At 49.8% G+C, this 27,989-nt stretch overlaps 2 protein-coding genes across 2 annotated transcripts in view; one reads left to right on the forward strand and one right to left on the reverse strand.

The window, feature by feature from the left end:
- LOC148662375 (uncharacterized) overlaps window positions 1-24,533 on the reverse strand; it is a 29,403-nt gene extending 4,870 nt beyond the window's left edge. Inside the window, exons 1-4 of the mRNA XM_088632016.1 lie at window positions 24,435-24,533; window positions 23,187-23,228; window positions 21,952-22,134; window positions 20,529-20,733 (exon numbers count right to left, since the gene is read on the reverse strand). Coding sequence (XP_088488142.1) covers window positions 20,529-20,733; window positions 21,952-22,134; window positions 23,187-23,217 — 419 coding nt within the window. The 5' untranslated portion in view covers window positions 23,218-23,228; window positions 24,435-24,533. The remainder of the gene's footprint in view (window positions 1-20,528; window positions 20,734-21,951; window positions 22,135-23,186; window positions 23,229-24,434) is intronic.
- On the forward strand, window positions 12,705-19,582 carry LOC148662376 (uncharacterized). The gene is made up of 6 exons (XM_088631869.1): window positions 12,705-13,152; window positions 14,471-14,566; window positions 16,305-16,538; window positions 16,673-16,740; window positions 17,328-17,443; window positions 18,495-19,582. The coding sequence occupies exons 1-6, from the start codon at window positions 12,757-12,759 to the stop codon at window positions 19,400-19,402; spliced, it is 1,818 nt and encodes a 605-aa protein (XP_088487995.1). The 5' UTR covers window positions 12,705-12,756; the 3' UTR covers window positions 19,403-19,582.
- Window positions 24,534-27,989: the final 3,456 nt, after the last annotated feature.

Consider the following 27,989-nt stretch of genomic DNA (forward strand, 5'->3'; position numbering starts at 1 on the left):
TACTTACAGAGAGTCTCCCGAGTGTTAAAACAAGTGTAAAAACACAGAGGGCAGACAGCGCATCAAGACAATAGACAAACAAACAGCAGACAAGGTGCAAAAAAAAAACATTTTTTGCACTGTTCCAAGAATTACCTTGCACTGTTTTTGTCCTGTTAAATTTTCTCTGTTTGCGGAATTTTGCACAGTTTTGATGACTTGATTACGTGTTATTTATGTTATGTTATTACACGTTACTGTTATTGCTATTGTGTAACTGTCTGCTGTCTTATCTTCTGTCCTATTTAAATACTGCACCTGAGTGACTAATGAGAAACACTTTTCACTGTGCTGTGCACCTGTGTAAGTTTAATGACAATAAAGTTGAATTGAATTGAAGTAAACAAGTAAACAGCTTGAACGTAAACAATGACTGGAGATGTGATCATCATGAGGGAGAGGGTGCAGGTGTGTTCGCCAATCGCCCTGCTTGTGGGTAGAAGGTGGGATACAGATTTTTAAAATATCTTTATTTCTTTATTTTTATATACAAAAAACAGGGAAGATAGAACAGACTAGGGAGTCCAGGGACAGATGTCACGACACAGGAAAACAAAACAAAACGACCGTCTCAGTCGTTCAGAGGTTAAGCGGGCGTGAGGGGGGTCACAGTCGATAGGTCTATAGGCCAGATGAGGTCTGTAAACCAGCGAATCTCACTGTCATTCAGCCGAGAACATGCAGAGCCGGACCGGGACCCGGAAGCAGCTGCGCCTGCGCAGACACCCCGCCGAGCTGAGCAGGCTGTGAGACGGGTCTCCAAAGCCTTAAAACCTAAAAAAAGTGGGAAGAAAAACCAGAGAAAGGGAAAAGCAGGCCCAGTGTCTAATAGTGTGAGCCTCGTCCCCTCTGTATATAACTCGTACTGTATGATGCGCTCAAGAGATCGGGCAGCACACTGACCACTAAACACTCTCACTCTCTGGGCACGCTGGGACTTTTCCAGTAGCACAATACCAGCAAGCCATGCGAATATCAGTATTCTCAGCAATCGATCAGTATTCCTGAACTCTTTAGACTTCATATGTACTGTACGTCTCTTCCTCTGCTGGGTTAAATACATGTATCTCTGCTGCTTAGCATTACAAATACCCCAGTGCCGTCACTGGTTCCCAGACTCCGTCTCTCAGTGGGTAGGACTGGGAGTGTTGTGGCGTCCTGAGATGATCTCAGGTTAGAGTACACCAGGAAGAGGATGGACAGCACTCTCTGAAGGAAACACGTCTCTGTAGTGAATTAGGAGGTAACCTTAGTGGTCTTACCAATATGAACCCTAGGTGACACGACATGACCTACAACTCTAAACATGCTTTCGTCACCAGCCCGGGCACGAGCCCTTCAGCCCACTGCCCTCAGGCAAGAGACACAAGAGCATACGGACACAGACCACCAGTGTCCTCAATAGCTTCTACCCACAAGCAGGGCGATTGGCCCTGTCCCTCGGAGCACACCTGCACCATCACCCTCTCCCTCATGATGAATTCTTAATTATTGCCCATCTCCAGTCAATGTTTACGTTCAAGCTGTTTACTTGTTGGCTCGTACATTGTCTGCTGTTTGTTTGTCTGTTGTCTTGATGCGCTGTCTGCACTCTGTGTTTTTACACTTGTTTTAACACTCGAGGGACTTTCTGTAGGTAAGAATTCCATCGTACCGGTCACATATGGCAATGAAGTTCAAGATCAAGTTCTTTCAGATAAATCTGTGGGGTTAAGTGTTGATTGTTGGCGCCATTTCAACTGTTTGCTGTTGCCTCTCGGAGGGACGCAGTTTCAGCTTGTCCCCAGGGCAGGTGACCTTCATGGCTTCAGTCTCTGTCGATTGGCAGGAGTCTGCTGGGGAAAGAGGCAGGAGACCAGTGTTCCTGCAGTACGTGTTCTCAGCCCCCAGGTGGCAGTAAAACTCCATTTTAAACCTTTAGGGTTCACCCAGTCCCCACAGTGAATGTCTCCTCTTCCTGTTTCTCTCTTGGAATTGTAAGCTGTCAGCCAAAGAGAAGATTTCTTGCTGAACACTGGAAAGGCTGTGGTATTTCCTGGAAATTGTTTTCAACTTCCTGCTCTCTGCCTGAGACAAGTCACACACACACACACACACACCCTGCCAACAACAGGGTTTTACACTATGGGCTCTGACAGGTTTCTGTCCCATACCAACAGATCAGACTTCGAGCCCTGTTTCTCTTTGAGGTGTTGTTGCTGCATTAGTGTGCTGTGGGCCTGTTACCTCTCTGCCTCACTGGTCCTTCCTCTAGAACCTCAGTCTCGGTATTGGGTTGTGGGGTTTTGGATGTGCCTGAAACAACAGCTGAGCCGAGAGATAGAAGACAGGAAGAAATATCTGAGTGATGTGGAGACACTGTGTCAGGAGTATGAGGAGAAACTGAAGGAGGAGTCTGGAAAGTCACTGCTTGCACTTAAAGACCTGGGAGAAATTTAAAGAATGGATAAAAAGTAGATAATGTGGTGAACATAATTGTGATCAATGTGACCTGAATTTGAAAGTCAATACAATTCTTTGCAATTGAGGTCAAAGGATTCTAAGAAAATCAGACCGGGCTTTGAAACGTTTCATTAATTGTTTAGAACAACAGTGCAGATCCACTGCAGTGAACCATAAAATTATCCACTCTGAAACGATGAACACATGAAGTGTTTCTTGACATTTGTAAACATTAAAGAAAGAGATCAACAAATCCAGAAAGAAAATCCAGTGTACAAATCTATTTGTAACGTCTTCCATGAAGTACTGAGAGGAGAAACGGAGCTGGTCCTCTTGATATTGTCACAACTGAGGGGTTCGGAAACTGGTGAAAATCAGGAACCGACCGAGCGGTTAAGTCAATAAGTCAAACAACTATTCATAACCCCCGACTGGAAGTGATTTCTCTACAAGAAGACACAGCTCTTCACTCTTCACTGGGGTTCGGTGTGGGTCAGCAGAGTCCTGGCTTCACGCGTGTGGAGAGGATACAGGATACAGACGTGACAGCAGCCTCTGATCAGGTCAAAGGTCACGGGTTTCATACAGCAGGCTGGTGGTAGCAGAGCTCGTTCTGAATGTCCATATTAGGAGCTGTTTCTCTCTACAGATACTTCCTTGTACCTGACTACTTGATTTCTCAGAAATGAAAAGTCACCTTTAGTTTGGTGAACAGGAAGTCTACAAACAGAAGGTATGAAATGTGGCTCGACTTTCTGCGGTTATATCGTTAGCATCAGAAGGTCAGATAAAGTGCTTGCAATGTATTCTCTCATACTGTTGCTGAGTAAGAAGTCATGTCTTGTGACTTCTGTTCATAAAAAAGTCAATGCCAAAATTCATCCTTATTACATTGACAAGAGACAAACTAGACTGCACACAAGAAAAGATACCACACACAAGTTACTCTGTGTACAGTGTTGACAAACAGGGCGTTTCAGGGGCCTAACGTTCTGGTCACCCAGAAAACCCCAGACTTCTTCTACGTTTGAAACTGTTCAATAGTGCCTGCAGAGGCCAGAGAAGAGATGAGCTGCCTTCTGATAAATGTGATACACCCTGCAGTCAGATCTCTCTCTCTGCACCCGGATGGCACAAAATCAACAGGAGCCGATCTCCTATCTCCTGATTATTCTAAAACTGCACCCCAAGGAGGAAAGACGTCTCTGTAGTCGAGGTCTGTTTGACCCAGGATACCCGAGGTCCCCAGACACACAGAACAGCCAGCTCAGATACTGGCTCCAGTCAGGGGTGGGCTGGATGATCAGGAAACAGGGGCTCCTGCTTCAGGTCCCCACTCCTCTCTCCTCTCTGTTCTCCTCCTCCTCTCCTCCTCCTTGTTCTCTTCTTGTGATCTTATATGGTCTGTTTGTGTACTGTTCACTGACACTCATGAACCCACAGCTTACCTGGGTATACTGGGGATCTCACCTGGGTATACTGGCTATACTGGGTAACTTATCTGGGTATACTGAGGTAACTCACCTGGGTATACTGGGTAACTTATCTGGGTATACTGGGGTAACTTACCTGGATATTCTGGGTAACTCACCTGGGTATACTGGGTAACTGACCTGGGTATATTGGTATATTGGGTAACTCACCTGGGTATACTGGGTGTCCTGGGGTAATTTACCTGGGTATACTGGGTAACTTACCTGGGTAGACTGGGTAACTTACATGGGTATACTGGTTAACTCACCTGGGTATCCTGGGGTAACTTACCTGGGTATACTGAGGTCATTTACCTGGGTATACTGGGGTAACTTACCTGGGTATACTGGGTGAAAGATGAGATTTCTTGCTGAACACTGGAAAGGCTGTTGTATTTCCTGGAAAGTGTTTTCAACTTCCTGCTCTCTGCCTGAGACAAGTCTATGGGCTCTGACAGGTTTCTGTCCCATACCAACAGATCAGACTTCGAGCCCTGTTTCTCTTTGAGGTGTTGTTGCTGCATTAGTGTGCTGTGGGCCTGTTACCTCTCTGCCTCACTGGTCCTTCCTCTAGAACCTCAGTCTCGGTATTGGGTTGTGGGGTTTTGGATGTGCCTGAAACAACAGCTGAGCCGAGAGATAGAAGACAGGAAGAAATATCTGAGTGATGTGGAGACACTGTGTCAGGAGTATGAGGAGAAACTGAAGGAGGAGTCTGGAAAGTCACTGCTTGCACTTAAAGACCTGGGAGAAATTTAAAGAATGGATAAAAAGTAGATAATGTGGTGAACATAATTGTGATCAATGTGACCTGAATTTGAAAGTCAATACAATTCTTTGCAATTGAGGTCAAAGGATTCTAAGAAAATCAGACCGGGCTTTGAAACGTTTCATTAATTGTTTAGAACAACAGTGCAGATCCACTGCAGTGAACCATAAAGTTATCCACTCTGAAACGATGAACACATGAAGCGTTTCTTGACATTTGTAAACATTAAAGAAAGAGATCAACAAAACCAGAAAGAAAATCCAGTGTACAAATATATTTGTAACGTCTTCCATGAAGTACTGAGAGGAGAAACGGAGCTGGTCCTCTTGATATTGTCACAACTGAGGGGTTCGGAAACTGGTGAAAATCAGGAACCGACCGAGCGGTTAAGTCAATAAGTCAAACAACTATTCATAACCCCCGACTGGAAGTGATTTCTCTACAATCAGACACAACTCTTCACTCTTCACTGGGGTTCGGTGTGGGTCAGCAGAGTCCTGGCTTCACGCGTGTGGAGAGGATACAGGATACAGACGTGACAGCAGCCTCTGATCAGGTCAAAGGTCATGGGTTTCATACAGCAGGCTTGTGGTAGCAGAGCTCGTTCTGAATGTCCATATTAGGAGCTGTTTCTCTCTACAGATACTTCCTTGTACCTGACCACTTGATTTCTCAGAAATGAAAATTCACCTTTAGTTTGGTGAACAGGAAGTCTACAAACAGAAGGTATGAAATGTGGCTCGACTTTCTGCGGTTATATCGTTAGCATCAGAAGGTCAGATAAACTGCTTGCAATTTCAAATTGTTGCTAATAAGAAGGCATGTCTTGAGACTTCTGTGCATAAAAAAGTCAATGCCAAAATTCTTCCTCATTACATTGACAAGAGACAAACTAGACTGCACACAAGAAAAGATACCACACACAAGTTACTCTGTGTACAGTGTTGACAAACAAGGCGTTTCAGGGGCCTAACGTTCTGGTCACCCAGAAACCCCCAGACTTCTTCTACGTTTGAAACTGTTCAATAGTGCCTGCAGAGGCCAGAGAAGAGATGAGCTGCCTTCTGATAAATGTGACACACCCTGCAGTCAGATCTCTCTCTCTGCACCCGGATGGCACAAAATCAACAGGAGCCGATCTCCTATCTCCTGATTCTAAAACTGCACCCCAAGCAGGAAAGACGTCTCTGTAGTCGAGGTCTGTTTGACCCAGGATACCCGAGGTCCCCAGACACACAGAACAGCCAGCTCAGATACTGGCTCCAGTCAGGGGTGGGCTGGATGATCAGGAAACAGGGGCTCCTGCTTCAGGTCCCCACTCCTCTCTCCTCTCTGTTCTCCTCCTCCTCTCCTCCTCCTTGTTCTCTTCTTGTGATCTTATATGGTCTGTTTGTGTACTGTTCACTGACACTCATGAACCCACAGCTTACCTGGGTATACTGGGTAACTCACCTGGGTATACTGGGTATACTGGGTAACTTATCTGGGTATACTGGGTAACTCACCTGGGCATACTGGGTATACTGGGTAACTTACCTGGGTATACAGGGTATACTGGGTAACTTATCTGGGTATACTGAGGTAACTCACCTGGGTATACTGGGTAACTTATCTGGGTATACTGGGGTAACTTACCTGGATATACTGGGTAACTCACCTGGGTATACTGGGTAACTGACCTGGGTATACTGGTATACTGGGTAACTCACCTGGGTATACTGGGTGTCCTGGGGTAATTTACCTGGGTATACTGGGTAACTTACATGGGTATACTGGTTAACTCACCTGGGTATCCTGGGGTAACTTACCTGGGTATACTGGGGTAACTTACCTGGGTATACTGAGGTCATTTACCTGGGTATCCTGGGGTAACTTACCTGGGTATACTGGGGTAACTTACCTGGGTATACTGAGGTCATTTACCTGGGTATACTGGGGTAACTTACCTGGGTATAATGGGGTAACTTACCTGGGTATACTGAGGTCATTTACCTGGGTATACTGGGGTAACTTACGTGGGTATACTGGGTGAAAGATGAGATTTCTTGCCGAACACTGGAAAGGCTGTTGTATTTCCTGGAAAGTGTTTTCAACTTCCTGCTCTCTGCCTGAGACAAGTCACACACACACACACACACACACACACTGCAGGGGCCCATATTAGGAGCTGTTTCTCTCTACAGATACTTCCTTGTACCTGACCACTTGATTTCTCAGAAATGAAAATTCACCTTTAGTTTGGTGAACAGGAAGTCTACAAACAGAAAGTATGAAATGTGGCTCGACTTTCTGCGGTTATATCATTAGCATCAGAAGGTCAGATAAACTGCTTGCAATTTCATATTGTTGCTAATAAGAAGGCATGTCTTGAGACTTCTGTACATAAAAAAGTCAATGCCAAAATTCTTCCTCATTACATTGACAAGAGACAAACTAGACTGCACACAAGAAAAGATACCACACACAAGTTACTCTGTGTACAGTGTTGACAAACAAGGCGTTTCAGGGGCCTAACGTTCTGGTCACCCAGAAAACCCCCTGACTTCTTCTACGTTTGAAACTGTTCAATAGTGCCTGCAGAGGCCAGAGAAGAGATGAGCTGCCTTCTGATAAATGTGACACACCCTGCAGTCAGATCTCTCTCTCTGCACCCGGATGGCACAAAATCAACAGGAGCCGATCTCCTATCTCCTGATTCTAAAACTGCCCGAGGTCCCCAGACACACAGAACAGCCAGCTCAGATACTGGCTCCAGTCAGGGGTATACTGGGTAACTCACCTGGGTATACAGATGTAACTTACATGGGTATACTGGGGTAACTTACCTGGGTATACTGGGGTAACTCACCTGGGTATACTGAGGTAACTTGCCTGGGTATACTGGGTAATGTACCTGGGTATACTGGGGTAACTCACTTGGGTATACTGGGGTAACTTACCTGGGTATACTGAGGTCATTTACCTGGGTATCCTGGGGTAACTTACCTGGGTATACTGGGGTAACTTACCTGGGTATACTGAGGTCATTTACCTGGGTATCCTGGGGTAACTTGGGTATACTGGGGTAACTTACCTGGGTATACTGAGGTCATTTACCTGGGTATCCTGGGGTAACTTACTTGGGTATACTGGGGTAACTCACTTGGGTATACTGGGGTAACTTACCTGGGTACACTGAGGTCATTTACCTGGGTATACTGGGGTAACTTACCTGGGTATACTGGGTGAAAGATGAGATTTCTTGCTGAGCACTGGAAAGGTTGTGTTATTTCCTGGAAATCGTTTTTAACTTCCTGCTCTCTGCCTGAAAGTCACACACACACACACAAAAGAGCAACAGAAGGTAGGCGTGTCCTAACGATCAGATTCTGTTCGCAAAACAGCCCTGCCGAGGAGTTCAAGAGAGTTATTCAGCGTCAGGATATCGGCAAGAGATCGTGGGTTCTCCGCAACTACCTCTTTCCGGTACGTACAGTATATACTTTATACTTTCAGCTTAGCAGAATCCCATAAACTGCACGTCACCAGACCTTCGCACACAATAAACAACATTCAGTTCTCTTGCAGGCACTCCACCTGATCTTTCTCAAGAGGAGAGTGGTGCCCAAAAAGGAGGTAAACAAAACTTTTCTGTTACAAAACGATTTCCAGACTTAATCTAGTAATGAGCTCCTTTGAGATCTTTTTTACTTTCAATTTCGATTTCAATTCAAGCTTTAGAAAAATGGTTCAACTCGACAGGGCTCAACTCGACAATACAACAACAACAGACAGATGTGTTCAGGGCAGCTGTGTTTTAGGATCTCCGAGAGGTGTCTCACATGGTTTGAGAGAGATATTGTCCCCTCAGGACACACTATCTCAGTCTAAGATCTCTTAAAAAACCTGTCCATTTAGTCCAAGAAGGCCTGCGCTGAGCACACGCCTGTGACTGGTTTGGCAGGATAACGACCTGGACTGGTGGCCACTGCTCCATCTTGTCCATCTGCAGGTCAAGAGAAAGTCTTGTCTACGTCTCTGGACAATAGTAGTGAGAAAGAGCAGGTCTTCTAGCATCCTTCTAAGAGACCCCACTTTTGGAGAGTGAGTTCAAGTTAAATAAACATACTGTAAGCATCTAGATCTATCAGCAATTATTATACTGGACATTTCATTTGCTGTTAAGTCCAGGAAAATAAAACTTTGCTATGCAGGTTAAGAAAAAATACAATCTCGATATAATCAGGAATGTGCAACTTCCATCTGGGTGATCATGACTTTATTTTACACTTGACACACATTACACAGAGATTTTCTGGACATATTTTTTATTATATTCAAGAATAAAACAAAGTTCAATAAGCAAAGTTCTAAATGATGAATCAAGATGACAAATATGAAGGGGCACTGCGCTGAATACTTTTCTGTTAACACGCCTGGCTGAGGAACTGACAGCGTGGAGCGTGTCATGTTTCTACTTCAGGACCTTTCATTAAAGCTTTTATTGTCTTTGTCCCCCATTCTTTTAGACCCTGAAAAGATTCTGTAATTTCTTACGGAATAATCTCCATTTTTCTAACAAGAAGTTCAAGAAGCTAAAGTTGTATTGTGAGTTTTCAGCCTCTTCTCTGGCTTTCTTCAGCTTCTCCTCAAATTCCTGCTGCACTTTCTCCAGATTTCTCTCATGACTCTTCTGCAGCTCAGATCTTGTTGTTTCTTCCATCTCATCCTGCAGTTTCTTCTTCAGCTCTTCCTCCTGTCTCTGTTTCTCCTCCTCGTATTTTCTCCACAGCTCCTCCTCCTTCTGTCTGATCAGTTTCTCTGCCTCTTCGTACATGTCCTGGGTGTAGTGGGCTCCTCCGTTGTGTTTCACCATGCTGTCGATCTTGTCCAGCAGCTCTCTCACCTGAGTGCGGTCGCTCTGGTCTCTGTTGTTGAAAACATGGTACCTGTTCCCACACTTCTCGATCACCCTCTTGAGCTCTGGGCTGGCCTTGTCAACAAACTCCTTGACAATACAACAACAACAGACAGATGTGTTCAGGGCAGCTGTGTTTTAGGATCTCCGAGAGGTGTCTCACATGGTTTGAGAGAGATATTGTCCCCTCAGGACACACTATCTCAGTCTAAGATCTCTTATAAAACCTGTCCATTTAGTCCAAGAAGGCCAGCGCTGAGCACACGCCTGTGACTGGTTTGGCACTATACCGACCCTGACTAAAGGGAGCTGTCTGCTGTCTGAGCTCCCCCTGGTGGTGGGGAGGCCTGCAGAGCCCCATGACTAAAGGGAGCTGTCTGCTGTCTGAGCTCCCCCTGGTGGTGGGGAGGCCTGCAGAGCCCCATGACTAAAGGCAGCTGTCTGCTGTCTGAGCTCCCCCTGGTGGTGGGGAGGCCTGCAGAGCCTCATGACTAAAGGCAGCTGTTCGCAGTCTGAGCTCCCCCTGGTGGTGGGGAGGCCTGCAGAGCCTCATGAATAAAGGCAGCTGTTCGCAGTCTGAGCTCCCCCTGGTGGTGGGGAGGCCTGCAGAGCCTCATGACTAAAGGCAGCTGTCTGCTGTCTGAGCTCCCCCTGGTGGTGGGGAGGCCTGCAGAGCCTCATGACTAAAGGCAGCTGTTCGCAGTCTGAGCTCCCCCTGGTGGTGGGGAGGCCTGCAGAGCCTCATGACTAAAGGCAGCTGTTCGCAGTCTGAGCTCCCCCTGGTGGTGGGGAGGCCTGCAGAGCCTCATGACTAAAGGCAGCTGTTCGCAGTCTGAGCTCCCCCTGGTGGTGGGGAGGCCTGCAGAGCCCCATGACTAAAGGCAGCTGTTCGCAGTCTGAGCTCCCCCTGGTGGTGGGGAGGCCTGCAGAGCCCCATGACTAAAGGCAGCTGTCTGCTGTCTGAGCTCCCCCTGGTGGTGGGAAGGCCTGCAGAGCCTCATGACTAAAGGCAGCTGTTCGCAGTCTGAGCTCCCCCTGGTGGTGGGGAGGCCTGCAGAGCCTCATGAATAAAGGCAGCTGTTCGCAGTCTGAGCTCCCCCTGGTGGTGGGGAGGCCTGCAGAGCCCCATGACTAAAGGCAGCTGTTCGCAGTCTGAGCTCCCCCTGGTGGTGGGGAGGCCTGCAGAGCCTCATGACTAAAGGCAGCTGTTCGCAGTCTGAGCTCCCCCTGGTGGTGGGGAGGCCTGCAGAGCCTCATGACTAAAGGCAGCTGTTCGCAGTCTGAGCTCCCCCTGGTGGTGGGGAGGCCTGCAGAGCCCCATGACTAAAGGCAGCTGTTCGCAGTCTGAGCTCCCCCTGGTGGTGGGGAGGCCTGCAGAGCCCCATGACTAAAGGCAGCTGTCTGCTGTCTGAGCTCCCCCTGGTGGTGGGGAGGCCTGCAGAGCCCCATGAATAAAGGCAGCTGTTCGCAGTCTGAGCTCCCCCTGGTGGTGGGGAGGCCTGCAGAGCCCCATGACTAAAGGCAGCTGTCTGCTGTCTGAGCTCCCCCTGGTGGTGGGGAGGCCTGCAGAGCCTCATGACTAAAGGCAGCTGTTCGCAGTCTGAGCTCCCCCTGGTGGTGGGGAGGCCTGCAGAGCCTCATGACTAAAGGCAGCTGTTCGCAGTCTGAGCTCCCCCTGGTGGTGGGGAGGCCTGCAGAGCCCCATGACTAAAGGCAGCTGTTCGCAGTCTGAGCTCCCCCTGGTGGTGGGGAGGCCTGCAGAGCCCCATGACTAAAGGCAGCTGTCTGCTGTCTGAGCTCCCCCTGGTGGTGGGGAGGCCTGCAGAGCCTCATGACTAAAGGCAGCTGTTCGCAGTCTGAGCTCCCCCTGGTGGTGGGGAGGCCTGCAGAGCCTCATGACTAAAGGCAGCTGTTCGCAGTCTGAGCTCCCCCTGGTGGTGGGGAGGACTGCAGAGCCTCATGACTAAAGGCAGCTGTTCGCAGTCTGAGCTCCCCCTGGTGGTGGGGAGGCCTGCAGAGCCTCATGAATAAAGGCAGCTGTTCGCAGTCTGAGCTCCCCCTGGTGGTGGGGAGGCCTGCAGAGCCTCATGACTAAAGGCAGCTGTCTGCTGTCTGAGCTCCCCCTGGTGGTGGGGAGGCCTGCAGAGCCTCATGACTAAAGGCAGCTGTTTGCAGTCTGAGCTCCCCCTGGTGGTGGGGAGGCCTGCAGAGCCTCCTGACTAAAGGCAGCTGTTCGCAGTCTGAGCTCCCCCTGGTGGTGGGGAGGCCTGCAGAGCCTCCTGACTAAAGGCAGCTGTTTGCAGTCTGAGCTCCCCCTGGTGGTGGGGAGGCCTGCAGAGCCTCATGACTAAAGGCAGCTGTCAGGTGTTAGTTCTCCTGCGTGTGCGTTGCAGACCATGCAAACTCCACACAGAAGGAGCCCCCGGCAGTGAAGCCACTGTCAAGCCCTCCTGCTGCTTCAATTCGGTACTATCGGGTCAAACACTACCGCTGGGAGTTCAGGGCAGAAGGAAAGACGAGCCTCTCAGGAAGGTTAGAACACATTTGCAACCTCTGTGTCACACCTACCGAGAAAACGCACGTGTCGGGTCATGCGGGTGTGTCGCCCGAGTGGGGCACCTGAGGGCCCGCAGGCACAGGACACCGGTGTCCGCTCTCCGTTCTCAAGCCGAACCCCGTTTCGGAGCGTGTCCACATCTGCCCAAATCGTGTTTCGTGTTCGTGGCATCCGGCGCAATGTTTCGGTTCCAAAAAGGGAAGACCATCGTCAGCGCCGCCGGCTCTTCCCTGCTCATGGGCGAACTGGAGCACCAGGGCCGGTTGCCCAGACTGTGCGCGTCAGGGGTGTAAAATCCGGCAGGGTGGCGGGGGCCGGAGCCCGGGGGGAGATCGGACCAGATATGCGAGGCTGTGCAGGGAACGGGAGAAAACGGAGCCCACAGCCCTGATCACCTGAAGAAGGTGTGTGGGGGGTGTTTTAAACACGACTGGATCTTTTCTCCCCACACTGTCTTGAGACGTAAGATGTCTGAGCAGTTGGTGTGGTACACCCCCTTCCCCCGCACAACGTCACCTTCTCCCTTCCTTGTTTTGGAAACCGAAAGTAAAAGTCTGAAAAAGGTTTCTCTTCCTTAGCCATGGCGTCCGCTCTGGTGGAGGAGCTGCAGTGCCCCGTGTGTCGGGGGCTGTTCTCGGACCCGGTCACGCTGCCCTGCGATCACACCTTCTGCCGGGGCTGCCTGGAGAGTTACCTGGCCACAGACGTCCCGGTGCACCTGTGCCCGGAGTGCAGAGCCCCGATCCTCCGCCGGGACTACAGGACCAACCGGGCGCTGAGGAACATGGCCGACAGGGCGAGGCAGGAGGAAGAGAAGGTGTCCGAGCAGACAGACCTGCAGTGCGTCGAGCACGACGAGAAACTCAGGCTGTTCTGCGAGACGGACGGCCGGCTGGCGTGTGTGGTCTGCAGGGACAGCGAGCAGCACCAGGGTCACCGGTTCCGACCCGTGAACGAGGCGGCGCAGGAGCACAAGGTTGTCGCAGACACCGCGACCCCTGGTTCTGGTCCAGACAGTAACCCCCGAGCCGTGTGTGTGTGTGTGTGTGTGTGTGTGTGTGTGTGTGTGTGTGTGTGTGTGTGTGTGTGTGTGTGTGTGTGTGTGTCCTGTGATGGACTGGTGTCCTGTCCAGGGCGTGTGAGTGTGTGTTCTTTGATGGACTGGTGTCCTCTCCAGGGTGTGTGAGTGTGGGTGTGTGTCCTGTTATGGACTGGTGTCCTCTCCAGGGTGTGTGTGTGTGTGTGCGTGCGTGCGTGCGTGCGCGTGCGTGCGTGCGTGCGTGTGCGTGCGGTGTGTGTGTGCGTGCGTGCGTGCGTGTGTGTGTGTGTGTGTCCTGTGATGGACTGGTGTCCTGTCCAGGGCGTGTGAGTGTGTGTTCTTTGATGGACTGGTGTCCTCTCCAGGGTGTGTGAGTGTGGGTGTGTGTCCTGTTATGGACTGGTGTCCTCTCCAGGGTGTGTGAGTGTGTGTGTGTGTCCTGTGATGGACTGGTGTCCTCTCCAGGGTGTGTGAGTGTGTGTGTGTGTCCTGTAATGGACTGGTGTCCTGTCCAGGGTGTGTGAGTGTGTGTGTGTGTCCTGTGATGGACTGGTGTCCTGTCCAGGGTGTGTGAGTGTGTGTGTGTCTTGTGATGGACTGGTGTCCTGTCCAGGGTGTGTGTGTGTGTGTGTCCTGTGATGGACTGGTGTCCTGTCCAGGGTGTGTGTGTGTGTGTGTGTGTCCTGTGATGGACTGGTGTCCTGTCCAGGGTGTGTGAGTGTGTGTGTGTGTCCTGTGATGGACTGGTGTCCTGTCCAGGGTGTGTGAGTGTGTCCTGTGATGGACTGGTGTCCTGTCCAGGGTGTGTGAGTGTGTCCTGTGATGGACTGGTGTCCTGTCCAGGGTGGGTGAGTGTGTGTGTGTCCTGTGATGGACTGGTGTCCTGTCCAGGGTGTGTGAGTGTGTGAGTGTCCTGTGATGGACTGGTGTCCTGTCCAGGGTGTGTGAGTGTGTCCTGTGATGGACTGGTGTCCTGTCCAGGGTGTGTGAGTGTGTCCTGTGATGGACTGGTGTCCTGTCCAGGGTGTACCCTGCCCTGTGCCTGTTGCTCCCCTTCTTCCCTGAACTGGAAGAAGCAGGTAGGAACTGGGCGGATGGATATTTTGCCGTTTTCTGTGTGGAGTCTGCATGTTCTGCCTGACCAGCTCTCCCCTCTTCCTGCTGACAGCCCGAGCTTGCGAACAGCTGGTCACAGAGACTGGTTTGCTGACCAGCCTGTCCGCACTGACCCATCACCCCTGTGGCTCTCTGACAGGCCCCTCTACGGACAAACCTGACCACTCTGCTGGAGAAAACTAAAGCCATGAAGAGTCTAAAAACACAGCAGGAGGAACAGATGAGCACTAGACAGGTAAGATATAATAAGAGTCTGTACAGGAGTGTGTGTGTGTGTCTATACAGTGTGTCCAGTAAGAGTCTGTACAGGAGTGTGTGTGTGTCTATACAGTGTGTCCAATAAGAGTCTGTACAGGAGTGTGTGTGTGTGTCTATACAGAGTGTCCAATAAGAGTCTGTACAGGAGTGTGTGTGTGTGTCTATACAGAGTGTCCAATAAGAGTCTGTACAGGAGTGTGTGTGTGTGTCTATACAGAGTGTCCAATAAGAGTCTGTACAGGAGTGTGTGTGTGTGTCTATACAGAGTGTCCAATAAGAGTCTGTACAGGAGTGTGTGTGTGTGTCTATACAGTGTGTCCAATAAGAGTCTGTACAGGAGTGTGTGTGTGTGTCTATACAGTGTGTCCAATAAGAGTCTGTACAGGAGTGTGTGTGTGTGTCTATACAGTGTGTCCAATAAGAGTCTCTACAGGAGTGTGTGTGTGTCTATACAGTGTGTCCAATAAGAGTCTGTACAGGAGTGTGTGTGTGTGTCTATACAGTGTGTCCAATAAGAGTCTGTACAGGAGTGTGTGTGTGTGTCTATACAGTGTGTCCAATAAGAGTCTGTACAGGTGTGTGTGTCTATACAGTGTGTCCAATAAGAGTCTGTACAGGAGTGTGTGTTTGTCTATACAGTGTGTCCAATAAGAGTCTGTACAGGTGTGTGTGTGTGTGTCTATACAGTGTGTCCAGTAAGAGTCTGTACAGGAGTGTGTGTGTGTCTATACAGTGTGTCCAGTAAGAGTCTGTACACGTGTGTGTGTGTGTGTCTATACAGTGTGTCAATAAGAGTCTGTACAGGAGTGTGTGTGTCTATACAGTGTGTCCAGTAAGAGTCTGTACAGGAGTGTGTGTGTGTGTCTATACAGTGTGTCCAGTAAGAGTCTGTACACGTGTGTGTGTGTGTGTCTATACGGTGTGTCCAATAAGAGTCTGTACAGGAGTGTGTGTGTGTGTCTATACAGTGTGTCCAATAAGAGTCTGTACAGGAGTGTGTGTGTGTGTCTATACAGTGTGTCCAATAAGAGTCTTTACAGGAGTGTGTGTGTGTCTATACAGTATGTCCAATAAGAGTCTGTACAGGAGTGTGTGTGTGTGTCTATACAGTGTGTCCAATAAGAGTCTGTACAGGAGTGTGTGTGTGTGTCTATACAGTGTGTCCAATAAGAGTCTTTACAGGAGTGTGTGTGTGTCTATACAGTGTGTCCAATAAGAGTCTGTACAGGAGTGTGTGTGTGTGTCTATACAGTGTGTCCAATAAGAGTCTGTACAGGAGTGTGTGTGTGTCTATACAGTGTGTCCAGTAAGAGTCTGTACAGGAGTGTGTGTGTGTCTATACAGTGTGTCCAATAAGAGTCTGAAGAGGAGTGTGTGTGTGTGTCTATACAGTGTGTCCAATAAGAGTCTGTACAGGTGTGTGTGTGTCTATACCAGTAAGAGTCTGTACAGGAGTGTGTGTGTGTGTGTCTATACCAGTAAGAGTCTGTACAGGAGTGTGTGTGTGTGTCTATACAGTGTGTCCAGTAAGAGTCTGTACAGGAGTGTGTGTGTGTGTCTATACCAGTAAGAGTCTGTACAGGCGTGTGTGTGTGTGTGTCAACACCAGTAAGAGTCTATATAGCCGTGTCTCTGTACTGACTAGACTGTTCTGTCTTTCTGTGTTACTTGTCTCTGTCAAACGCAGCTCCTTACTGTATTCTCTCTGATTGCAGCACAAGTCCCGTCAGCTGATGTCTGGGATCAGTCAGCAGTTTGAGGAGCTGAAGGAAGCACTGCGTCTCGCCGAGGAGCAGCTGAAGAGGGACATGCAGGCAGCAGACCGCGAGATGCTGAGCATGATGGAGAGAAACCTGGCACTGCTGGAGACTGAGCTGAGAGAGATGGAGGAGGTAGCCAGGACAGTGCAGTCTGGACTGGACATCCCCCAGGCTGACCGCTTCCTGCAGGTACTGGTCAAGCACTGGTCTAGAGACACTGCAGCCATAACTAGGTTAACCTATACATGTTGTGCTGTAAGAGCTGTTGAAACATATCAGTTTCCTGTATGAGATCTCTCACTGTCCCTGATTTATTTCCACAGTGGGTGAGTGAGAGTGGGGTCAGTACTGTCACAAAGATGAAGCAGAGAACGTCCTCTTCCTCAGACAGGTGAGTGTCTGTAGCTCTTCCTCAGACAGGTGTGTGTCTGTAGCTCTTCCTCAGACAGGTGAGTGTCTGTAGCTCTTCCTCAGACAGGTGAGTGTCTGTAGCTCTTCCTCAGACAGGTGTGTCTGTAGCTCTTCCTCAGACAGGTGTGTCTGTAGCTCTTCCTCAGACATGTGTGTGTCTATAGCTCTTCTTCAGACAGGTGTGTGTCTATAGCTCTTCCTCAGACAGGTGTGTGTGTCTGTAGCTCTTCCTCAGACAGGTGTGTCTCTGCTCTTCCTCAGACAGGTGTGTGTCTGTAGCTCTTCCTCAGACAGGTGTGACCCTGCTCTTCCTCAGACAGGTGTAAGTCTGTAGCTCTTCCTCAGACAGGTGTGTGTCTGTAGCTCTTCCTCAGACAGGTGTGTGTCTGTAGCTCTTCCTCAGACAGGTATGTGTCTGTAGCTCTTCCTCTTACAGGTGTGACTCTGCTCAGACTGGCTCTCCCATGAGAGTGTCTCTCTGGAGTCTCTTCCACTCTGCAGGAGAGACGCATGCTCGGTGACCCATCAGGACAGGAGGTGACAGACTCTTTCCTCCCTTTTGAGCAGGTCTGGCTCCCTGGGTGTGATTCCTGACTCTCTGACTGTCAGTCCTGCTGAGAGCCTGGATAAGTACATTGACTGGAGGGGCCTGCAGAGCAGCATCCGGAGAGACATTGGGAAAGGTATTCTGGGATTATCAGATCATCCTTTTCTTTATCATTAAGACTATAATTAAGCTGGTAGTGAGTGGCTTTAGCATCGCGGTCTTGGAAATCAGTCCAAGAGAGTCCGAGAGTGTGACAAACTCACACACACACACCCTGGACAGGACACACACACACTCACACACACACCCTGGACAGGACACCAGTCCATCACAGGACACACACACTCACACACACACACCCTGGACGGGACACCAGTCCATCACAGGACACACTCACACACACACACACACCCTGGACAGGACACCAGTCCATCACAGGACACACACACACACACTCACACACCCTGGACAGAACACCAGTCCATCACAGGACACACAGACTCACACACACACCCTGGACAGGACACCAGTACATCACAGGACACACACACACACACTCACACCCTGGACAGGACACCAGTCCATCACAGGATACACACACACCCACAAACCCTGGAAGCCACAAGCATGTCTGTGGACTGTGGGAGGAAACCTTCACAAACACAGGGAGAACATGCAGACTCCTCACAGACAGCACCCCAGGAAGTGAACCCAGGGCCCCAGCAGTGCTGACTACTGACTCCCTAACCCTAACCCTAGGGTCACTTGTCTTTTTAACGCCTCTCGGTTTGTGAGACTGGAGGTAGTGTGACTTCCTGAAATGATTTGGATTATAGACATTTGGACTAGTGCAGTATTTTCTGAGAGCAACACGTCTCTTTAGGAAACGGGAAGGTAATGTTGAGTGTTGTGCTGTGTATGTGTTGTGAGCACCAGATGGCACAACAGGACATGTGGAGAAGACTCAGATGACAAATGTATGAGCCAGTGTGTCTCTGGAGAGGTGCAGGTGTGACTGTAAGATTCGTCACTGCTGGAGTTGTCTCTTCCATTGGAAGTCCTTGCCTGTACCTTCCTGTGGAAGTCCTGCAGCACAGTGAACTGTCATGTCCTTGCCTGTACCTTCCTGTAGAAAACCTGAAATTGACTCAGGAGTGCCATTTCAAAAGCAATTCTTTCCTTTTCAGACCAGCTGCAGGAGAGGCGGATCGTCCTCATTGGGAAAACAGGAGTGGGGAAGAGCGCCTCTGGAAACACCATTCTGGGCAGGAAGGAGTTTCAATCTGCCCTCAACGCCAAATCGGTGACAAAGCGCTGTGAGAAACAGTCCACAGAGATCGACGGGAGACGTGTCGCTGTGATCGACACTCCAGGCATCTTTGACACTGACGTCCCCGATGAACTTATAATTCCTGAGATTGTGAGGTGTGTCCAGGTCTCCTGCCCGGGACCCCACGTCTTCCTGCTGGTCATCCAGCTGGGCCGCTTCACCGAGGAGGAGAAGAACGCTGTGGAGGCCCTGCAGGAGCTCTTTGGAGAAAGGGCCAATTCTTACACCATCGTCCTCTTCACCAGGGGGGACGTGCTGGAAGATGAAACCATTACCGACTACGTGATGGATTCCCATCCAGACCTCCGGGATGTGATCCAGAAGTGTGGCAGCAGGTACCACGTCTTCAACAACAAAGACATGGAGAATCGCACCCAGGTGAGGGAGCTGCTGACCATGATCGACCGCATGGTGGAGGCCAACGGGGGCGGCTACTACACCCAGGAGATGTTCGAGGAGGCCGAGAGGAAGATCCGGGAGAAGGAGGAGGAGCTGAGGAGGAAACTCAGCCTGGAACACAGGCAAGAGCTGCAGATCCTGGAGAAACAGCAGAAGCTGGAGCTGATGAGCATGAAGCAGGAGGCCATGAGGGCTGAGCTGGAGAGAATCCACCAGGAGAGAACAGAGGAGCTCAAGAAGAAACAGAAGGAAGAGCTGAAGAAGATCAGGGAGGAGGCTGAAAACGCACAGTACAACTTCAGCTTCATCAAATTCCTGAAAATTAGCTGGAAGAAGCTTAAAGATCTGTTCAGAAAAAAACATTAATAGTCAAGAGTAACGATTTGAGAGCACCTACAGCAAATCTTTAATCAGGCCAATTCTACTTTCATGATTTTAAGATTATCAATAAGTTTAAACTGTCCTTCCTGTCCTATTTTCTATTGGTTTTATGGTTTAGTAATACTCTTTGCATCATTGTAAATCCAAAATAAATGGTTTACTGGCTTTCTCTAGTGACTTAATTAGTGTGACTCTCACTGTAGAAAAAGGGAAGTCTGTGACAGAATATTGCCCTTTTCACTCATTTTGCTTGAGGGGAATGCCAAACGGATTTAAATGTATTTTTAATTTGTTCAAAAATAAACTTTTTACTGCAGGAACCAAGCACACTCAAGACCGCATAAAACACCTTCAGGGGTAGATTAAAACGTCCTCTCGATTCGGGTTGTTGGCCACTATTGGCACTTCCTGGAATCCGAACCACCTTTCTCCTCTTGACCACGGACTCGCCTGACGTACCTGTCGCTGTCCCTAGTTTCCTGTGCTTCTCTGTCCTTCCGGTGTCTCTCTCCCTGGGGCTATACTGATTCTGCTTGGCTCAGCACTGACGTTCGGATGTCCTGAGACCCGCCTGGCACCAGGTCGCCCCACGTCCGCTGCCTGAGGGCGTGGGTTTCTATAGGGCATTCCTGAACAGCTGAGCCTGGGCTTACCCCATCTCGCCACTACACAGAGGGTCTTTTCTGCTCTCCTGCCTCTCCACGGTTCGTCCCTTCGGACCTCCGTGACAGTACCAGATTGTTCACCTGCTTGTTCACCTACTCTACCTCCTCCTGCGTCTGCACAGGACCCACACATCTCTTCACCTTCACTGGGGAGTCCTTACAGGTCATCACTGTATAAATGTGTTCTTATTCTTAATACATTGTTATGCACAGTGAAACATGCTGACTTACCTCCGGAGCTGGAGTCTGATGTCTTCTGCCTGTTCCAGTGTTATGCTACTGGAAAAGTCCCAGCATGCACAGAGAGTGAGAGTGTTTAGTGGTCAGTGTGCTTCCTGCCCGATCTCTTGAGCGCATCATACAGTACGAGTTATATACAGAGGGGACGAGGCTCACACTGTTAGACACTGGGCCTACTTTTCCCTTTCTCTGGTTTTTCTTCCCACTTTTTTTTAGGTTTTAAGGCTTTGGAGACCTGTCTCACAGCCTGCTCATTGATGGGACAGTTGCGCAGCAGTCCCCCCAGTGTCTCATGGAACAGACAGTCCACAGTCACTGTGTCTCTCCTGGTCACCAGTCTGCTGCTCTCAGCCACAACTGCCTTGGGGTCGTAGGTGTGGTGCATCACCACCAGGGCGGCGGGCTTGTCCCCTGTGGAGAGAGACAGAGACAGGGTCCTGACTGAGCACCTGCAGGGTCTGAGTGAGCAGTACAGCAGAACTGAAGCACAGACAGTCATCAGTCAGAATGGAGGTTTAATAGGTGAGACTGTCACCTCCCCTGACCCCTGATCAGCCGAATTTCTCAGGAATTTCTCAATACATCACGCAACATGATTTAGACAGCTGCTGACAACATATTACTGCACATACATACAGTTGCAAGAAAAAGTGTGTGAACCCTTTGGAATTACCTTGATTTCTGCATTAATGACCCATAAAAACAACCAAGTCAAAAACAACTATTAACTTAGTCACAATTTGCTTAAACTAATAAGACACAAACACTTGCACTTCTTCCTGTCGGTACTGAACACACATCGTCTAAACATCCACAGTCCAGGCTGGGAAAGGGATGTGACCCTCTTGGCTAAGGACTTCTCCCAGAGCTAACTGGAGTCGGGTGTTCCCATCAATTCCAAAGGGCTCACAAGCTTCTACCTGGAGGGGAGACTCCTGGGAGGAGAGCTGAGGCTGCTGCTGGAGGAGGTGTGAGTGGGGACCAGCAGGGGGCGCTCTCACCCAGCTCCCAGCCCCACTGGAGCCCAGCAGGGGGAGCCCGTCCAGTACCTGGAGGGGAGACTCCTGGGAGGAGAGCTGAGGCTGCTGCTGGGAGAGGTGTGAGTGGGGCCAGCAGGGGGCGCTCTCACCCTGCGGTCTGTGTGGTCCTGATGCCCCAGTATAGTGACGGGGACACTGGACTGTAAACAGGCGCCGTCCTTCGGATGAGACGTCAAACTGAGGTCCTGACTCTCTGTGCTCATTGACAATCCCGGGGTGTCTCTCGAGAAGAGTAGGGGTGTTACCCCAGTGTCCTGCCCCAATTACCCCCCTGGTCTTGACCCATCATGGCCTCCTGATCACCCCCCTCTCTGAACTGGCCTCATCCCTCTGCTCTCCTCCCCACTGAGAGCTGCTGTGTGTGAGAGGACTGGAGCATCATGCAGGTGGGGTACACACTGGTGGGGGTGGAGGGGATCCCCCGGACCTGTACAGCGCTTTGAGTGGAGTGTCCAGAAAAGCGCTATATAAGTGTAAGACATTATTCATTAACTTTTTCTTGTGATTGTGTCAGAGCTGTGTCGGAGTTGGGGTTCAAGTTGAGGTGGGGTTACTGTGAGGTTTGGTTGATGTCTTTGTAACCCCTCACCTGGAATGTTCTGGAGGGCGGCGTCGATGTCAGTCCCTATCCGAGAGCTGACCGGACAAAAGACTACGAGCGCGTGACATTTTTCTGGACGGCACTCTTGAAAACGAATCTGCCTTTTCAGCTTCTTCTTGAACCTCTGCTCGGCATTATGGGTAACCCCAGCCACCAGGAAGTGGACTTTGACTGGACAGATATAAAACAGAGATATGCAAGTGGGCGACATGTCACACGTTTGACAATTTAAAGCTTGAATAAGGCATTTTTAATTATTCTAATTAACGGGAAAATATGTCTGTTGTATACTGTACATCCCACCCACCACATGACAAATAGTGATGGAAACACAAGGATCATCTATAATGGGATTAATGTACAAACAGCAGGCTTCCTGTAGCCTGTTACTGCCCAGACAGGAGCTCCATGCAGAGGCAGGGACACACACTGCACACAAGGCAGGCAGAACTACACACCTGACAACACAGTGCCCAGCCTTGTCAGGGAGCGTCTGTAAAGTGACTGACACATCGACACCTGACAACACAGCGGCCAGCCTTGTCAGGGAGCACCTGTGAAGTGACAGACTGACACAGTGGCACCTGACTACACAGCGCCCAGCCTTGTCAGGGAGCACCTGTGAAGTGACAGACTGACACAGTGGCACCTGACTACACAGCGCCCAGCCTTGTCAGGGAGCGTCTATAAAGTGACTGACACATCGACACCTGACAACATGACACCTGAAGAAGGCTCCACGGCCGAAACGTTGTGTTCTCTTTCTTCTTTTTTTCAGCATGGAATAAACCTATTACTTGTTCCAACACAGCGGCCAGCCTTGTCAGGGAGCATCTGTGAAGTGACAGACTGACACAGTGGCACCTGACTACACAGCGGCCAGCCTTGTCAGGGAGCGTCTGTGAAGTGACAGACTGACACAGTGGCACCTGACTACACAGTGCCCAGCCTGGTCAGGGAGCGTCTATAAAGTGACTGACACATCGACACCTGACAACACAGCGGCCAGCCTTGTCAGGGAGCGTCTGTGAAGTGACAGAATGACACAGTGGCACCTGACTACACAGCATCTGTAAAGTGCTGCGCCTCTAGGAACAGTGTGATGAGCAGGGACTAGAATTTTTGCAAGAAAGTGTAAGTTGGATATTTTTTTTTCAGGCAAATCTGTACAAATGCACGTTTGTAAACAGAGCAGAGAAACAGCCAGAAAAAGAGTAACTTACGGGCTGATTTTTTCTTCAAACAGCTGAACATTGATGCAGACTCTGGAACAGCAGGGAAGGAGGAAAATGAGGGATGTGAACCAGGGTGATGATTTAATCTTCCTGAAGACCACAGTGCCCTGTCCACTGTGTCTCCCATTGCGCTCCACTGTCTCCTGTCACTCTCCAGTGTCCACGTGCCCACTGTCTCCTGTCCCTCTTCTGTGTCCATGTGTCCCCTGTCACTCCCCTGTGTCCACGTGTCCCCTGTGTCTCCTGTCCCTATTCTGTGTCCACTGTGTCTCCTGTCGTTCCCCTGTGTCCACATATCCCGTGTGTCTCCTGTCCCTCTTCTGTGTCCACTGTGTCTCCTGTCACTCCCCTGTGTCTCCTGTCCCTCTACTGTGTCCACTGTGTCTCCTGTCACTCCCCTGTATCGCCTGTCCCTCCCCTGTGTCCACGTGCCCACTGTCTCCTGTCTCTCCCCTGGGTCCATGTGTCCACTGTGCCTCCTGTCCCTCCTCAGTCTCCACCTCCCGGCTGTGCTGCTTGTGTTTCTGGAAACCGACTGGCTCTCGGACCGGGACGACAGCGACTCTCACGGGGCGCCTGAGCGAGATTCGTCCTCGGAGCCGCGATCGCCCCCCTCTGTCGCCCTCCGACGGAGGCCCGAACCCCGAACCCCAAACACCGATATCCCCGGAGCCCGACAGCCCGACGAGCTCGGCGCCGCCGGAGTCCTCGGAGACGAAGGAGCTCCACCGGGACTCGGATTCAGAAACAACAACAACACCACCACCACAAAATAACAAACAAACCAACCAACACGCGCTCGGCCGTCACAAACCACGTCTCTGAACTCGTCCCGACTCTGAAAAGGGCGCCTCCGCCTCCGCCTCCCCACCACCACCACCGGACTGGGAGCCAGTTTCACTTTCACCAGGCCCAGCTTTCGGGATGAGGGGAAGCGGACTCGTGCCTCAGCACCTGCGAACGACCCCCCCCCCCAATTCCACCGTTCGACTGCACACACACCCCCCAAAATAAAACCACCCGTCTCCTGACAGCGCCGGGAGCCGGGAGCCGGGAGCGAGGAGCTGGGGGGTTTCACACCGGGAGAAAACCGCAACCAGAGGCGCAGTTCCTTGTGGAGGAGAAACCGGGAGCGCCGGTCCGCTCGGGCTGGCTTTCCTCTTGGGCCGGGCTGTGTCGGAACCAGTCGGTCTCGGAACCGCACACACTCAGAGAGAGAGAGGGGGGTGCCCGTACCTGAGCCTGGTCCGGCCGCGACACGTCCAGTCTAGTGAAGTCCCGGGCGCTGCAGTGACGGGCACCTCACGCCGCGCTCCTGGCGGTCGCTCTGGGGTAGGACAGGGCGTCCGGACCAGACTCAGGTACGGGCACCCACCCTCCTCTCTCAATTTCAATTCAAGGTGCTTTATCAGCATGACCGATGGGTACAATCAGTGTTGCCAAAGCAAATGAAAGTAATGATATTTACATGAAACAAAACAAAAAATAGAAGTAAAATAAAATCTACAGACATGTTACAGACATTTACAACAAAGACATATTATATAATATTGACATATACTGTAGGCGGCTGGAGCATTATTGGGAGACTCTCTCTCTCTCTCTCTCTCTCTCTCTCTCTCTCTCTGAGTGTGTGTGTGTGCGGTTCCGAGGCCGACTGGTTCTCCGCACAACTTGAACTTGAACTTTCCTGCCATATGTAACCGGTACGTGTGCTGGTACGTTGGAATTCTTACTTACAGAGAGTCTCCCGAGTGTTAAAACAAGTGTAAAAACACAGAGGGCAGACAGCGCATCAAGACAATAGACAAACAAACAGCAGACAAGGTGCAAAAAAAAAACATTTTTTGCACTGTTCCAAGAATTACCTTGCACTGTTTTTGTCCTGTTAAATTTTCTCTGTTTGCGGAATTTTGCACAGTTTTGATGACTTGATTACGTGTTATTTATGTTATGTTATTACACGTTACTGTTATTGCTATTGTGTAACTGTCTGCTGTCTTATCTTCTGTCCTATTTAAATACTGCACCTGAGTGACTAATGAGAAACACTTTTCACTGTGCTGTGCACCTGTGTAAGTTTAATGACAATAAAGTTGAATTGAATTGAAGTAAACAAGTAAACAGCTTGAACGTAAACAATGACTGGAGATGTGATCATCATGAGGGAGAGGGTGCAGGTGTGTTCGCCAATCGCCCTGCTTGTGGGTAGAAGGTGGGATACAGATTTTTAAAATATCTTTATTTCTTTATTTTTATATACAAAAAACAGGGAAGATAGAACAGACTAGGGAGTCCAGGGACAGATGTCACGACACAGGAAAACAAAACAAAACGACCGTCTCAGTCGTTCAGAGGTTAAGCGGGCGTGAGGGGGGTCACAGTCGATAGGTCTATAGGCCAGATGAGGTCTGTAAACCAGCGAATCTCACTGTCATTCAGCCGAGAACATGCAGAGCCGGACCGGGACCCGGAAGCAGCTGCGCCTGCGCAGACACCCCGCCGAGCTGAGCAGGCTGTGAGACGGGTCTCCAAAGCCTTAAAACCTAAAAAAAGTGGGAAGAAAAACCAGAGAAAGGGAAAAGCAGGCCCAGTGTCTAATAGTGTGAGCCTCGTCCCCTCTGTATATAACTCGTACTGTATGATGCGCTCAAGAGATCGGGCAGCACACTGACCACTAAACACTCTCACTCTCTGGGCACGCTGGGACTTTTCCAGTAGCACAATACCAGCAAGCCATGCGAATATCAGTATTCTCAGCAATCGATCAGTATTCCTGAACTCTTTAGACTTCATATGTACTGTACGTCTCTTCCTCTGCTGGGTTAAATACATGTATCTCTGCTGCTTAGCATAACAAATACCCCAGTGCCGTCACTGGTTCCCAGACTCCGTCTCTCAGTGGGTAGGACTGGGAGTGTTGTGGCGTCCTGAGATGATCTCAGGTTAGAGTACACCAGGAAGAGGATGGACAGCACTCTCTGAAGGAAACACGTCTCTGTAGTGAATTAGGAGGTAACCTTAGTGGTCTTACCAATATGAACCCTAGGTGACACGACATGACCTACAACTCTAAACATGCTTTCGTCACCAGCCCGGGCACGAGCCCTTCAGCCCACTGCCCTCAGGCAAGAGACACAAGAGCATACGGACACAGACCACCAGTGTCCTCAATAGCTTCTACCCACAAGCAGGGCGATTGGCCCTGTCCCTCGGAGCACACCTGCACCATCACCCTCTCCCTCATGATGAATTCTTATTTATTGCCCATCTCCAGTCAATGTTTACGTTCAAGCTGTTTACTTGTTGGCTCGTACATTGTCTGCTGTTTGTTTGTCTGTTGTTTTGATGCGCTGTCTGCGCTCTGTGTTTTTACACTTGTTTTAACACTCGAGGGACTTTCTGTAGGTAAGAATTCCATCGTACCGGTCACATATGGCAATGAAGTTCAAGATCAAGTTCTTTCAGATAAATCTGTGGGGTTAAGTGTTGATTGTTGGCGCCATTTCAACTGTTTGCTGTTGCCTCTCGGAGGGACGCAGTTTCAGCTTGTCCCCAGGGCAGGTGACCTTCATGGCTTCAGTCTCTGTCGATTGGCAGGAGTCTGCTGGGGAAAGAGGCAGGAGACCAGTGTTCCTGCAGTACGTGTTCTCAGCCCCCAGGTGGCAGTAAAACTCCATTTTAAACCTTTAGGGTTCACCCAGTCCCCACAGTGAATGTCTCCTCTTCCTGTTTCTCTCTTGGAATTGTAAGCTGTCAGCCAAAGAGAAGATTTCTTGCTGAACACTGGAAAGGCTGTGGTATTTCCTGGAAATTGTTTTCAACTTCCTGCTCTCTGCCTGAGACAAGTCACACACACACACACACACCCTGCCAACAACAGGGTTTTACACTATGGGCTCTGACAGGTTTCTGTCCCATACCAACAGATCAGACTTCGAGCCCTGTTTCTCTTTGAGGTGTTGTTGCTGCATTAGTGTGCTGTGGGCCTGTTACCTCTCTGCCTCACTGGTCCTTCCTCTAGAACCTCAGTCTCGGTATTGGGTTGTGGGGTTTTGGATGTGCCTGAAACAACAGCTGAGCCGAGAGATAGAAGACAGGAAGAAATATCTGAGTGATGTGGAGACACTGTGTCAGGAGTATGAGGAGAAACTGAAGGAGGAGTCTGGAAAGTCACTGCTTGCACTTAAAGACCTGGGAGAAATTTAAAGAATGGATAAAAAGTAGATAATGTGGTGAACATAATTGTGATCAATGTGACCTGAATTTGAAAGTCAATACAATTCTTTGCAATTGAGGTCAAAGGATTCTAAGAAAATCAGACCGGGCTTTGAAACGTTTCATTAATTGTTTAGAACAACAGTGCAGATCCACTGCAGTGAACCATAAAGTTATCCACTCTGAAACGATGAACACATGAAGTGTTTCTTGACATTTGTAAACATTAAAGAAAGAGATCAACAAATCCAGAAAGAAAATCCAGTGTACAAATCTATTTGTAACGTCTTCCATGAAGTACTGAGAGGAGAAACGGAGCTGGTCCTCTTGATATTGTCACAACTGAGGGGTTCGGAAACTGGTGAAAATCAGGAACCGACCGAGCGGTTAAGTCAATAAGTCAAACAACTATTCATAACCCCCGACTGGAAGTGATTTCTCTACAAGAAGACACAGCTCTTCACTCTTCACTGGGGTTCGGTGTGGGTCAGCAGAGTCCTGGCTTCACGCGTGTGGAGAGGATACAGGATACAGACGTGACAGCAGCCTCTGATCAGGTCAAAGGTCACGGGT

Source organism: Lepisosteus platostomus, chromosome 5 (assembly GCF_059453375.1).
Source record: "Lepisosteus platostomus isolate fLepPlt1 chromosome 5, fLepPlt1.hap1, whole genome shotgun sequence".
NCBI lineage: Eukaryota > Metazoa > Chordata > Actinopteri > Semionotiformes > Lepisosteidae > Lepisosteus > Lepisosteus platostomus.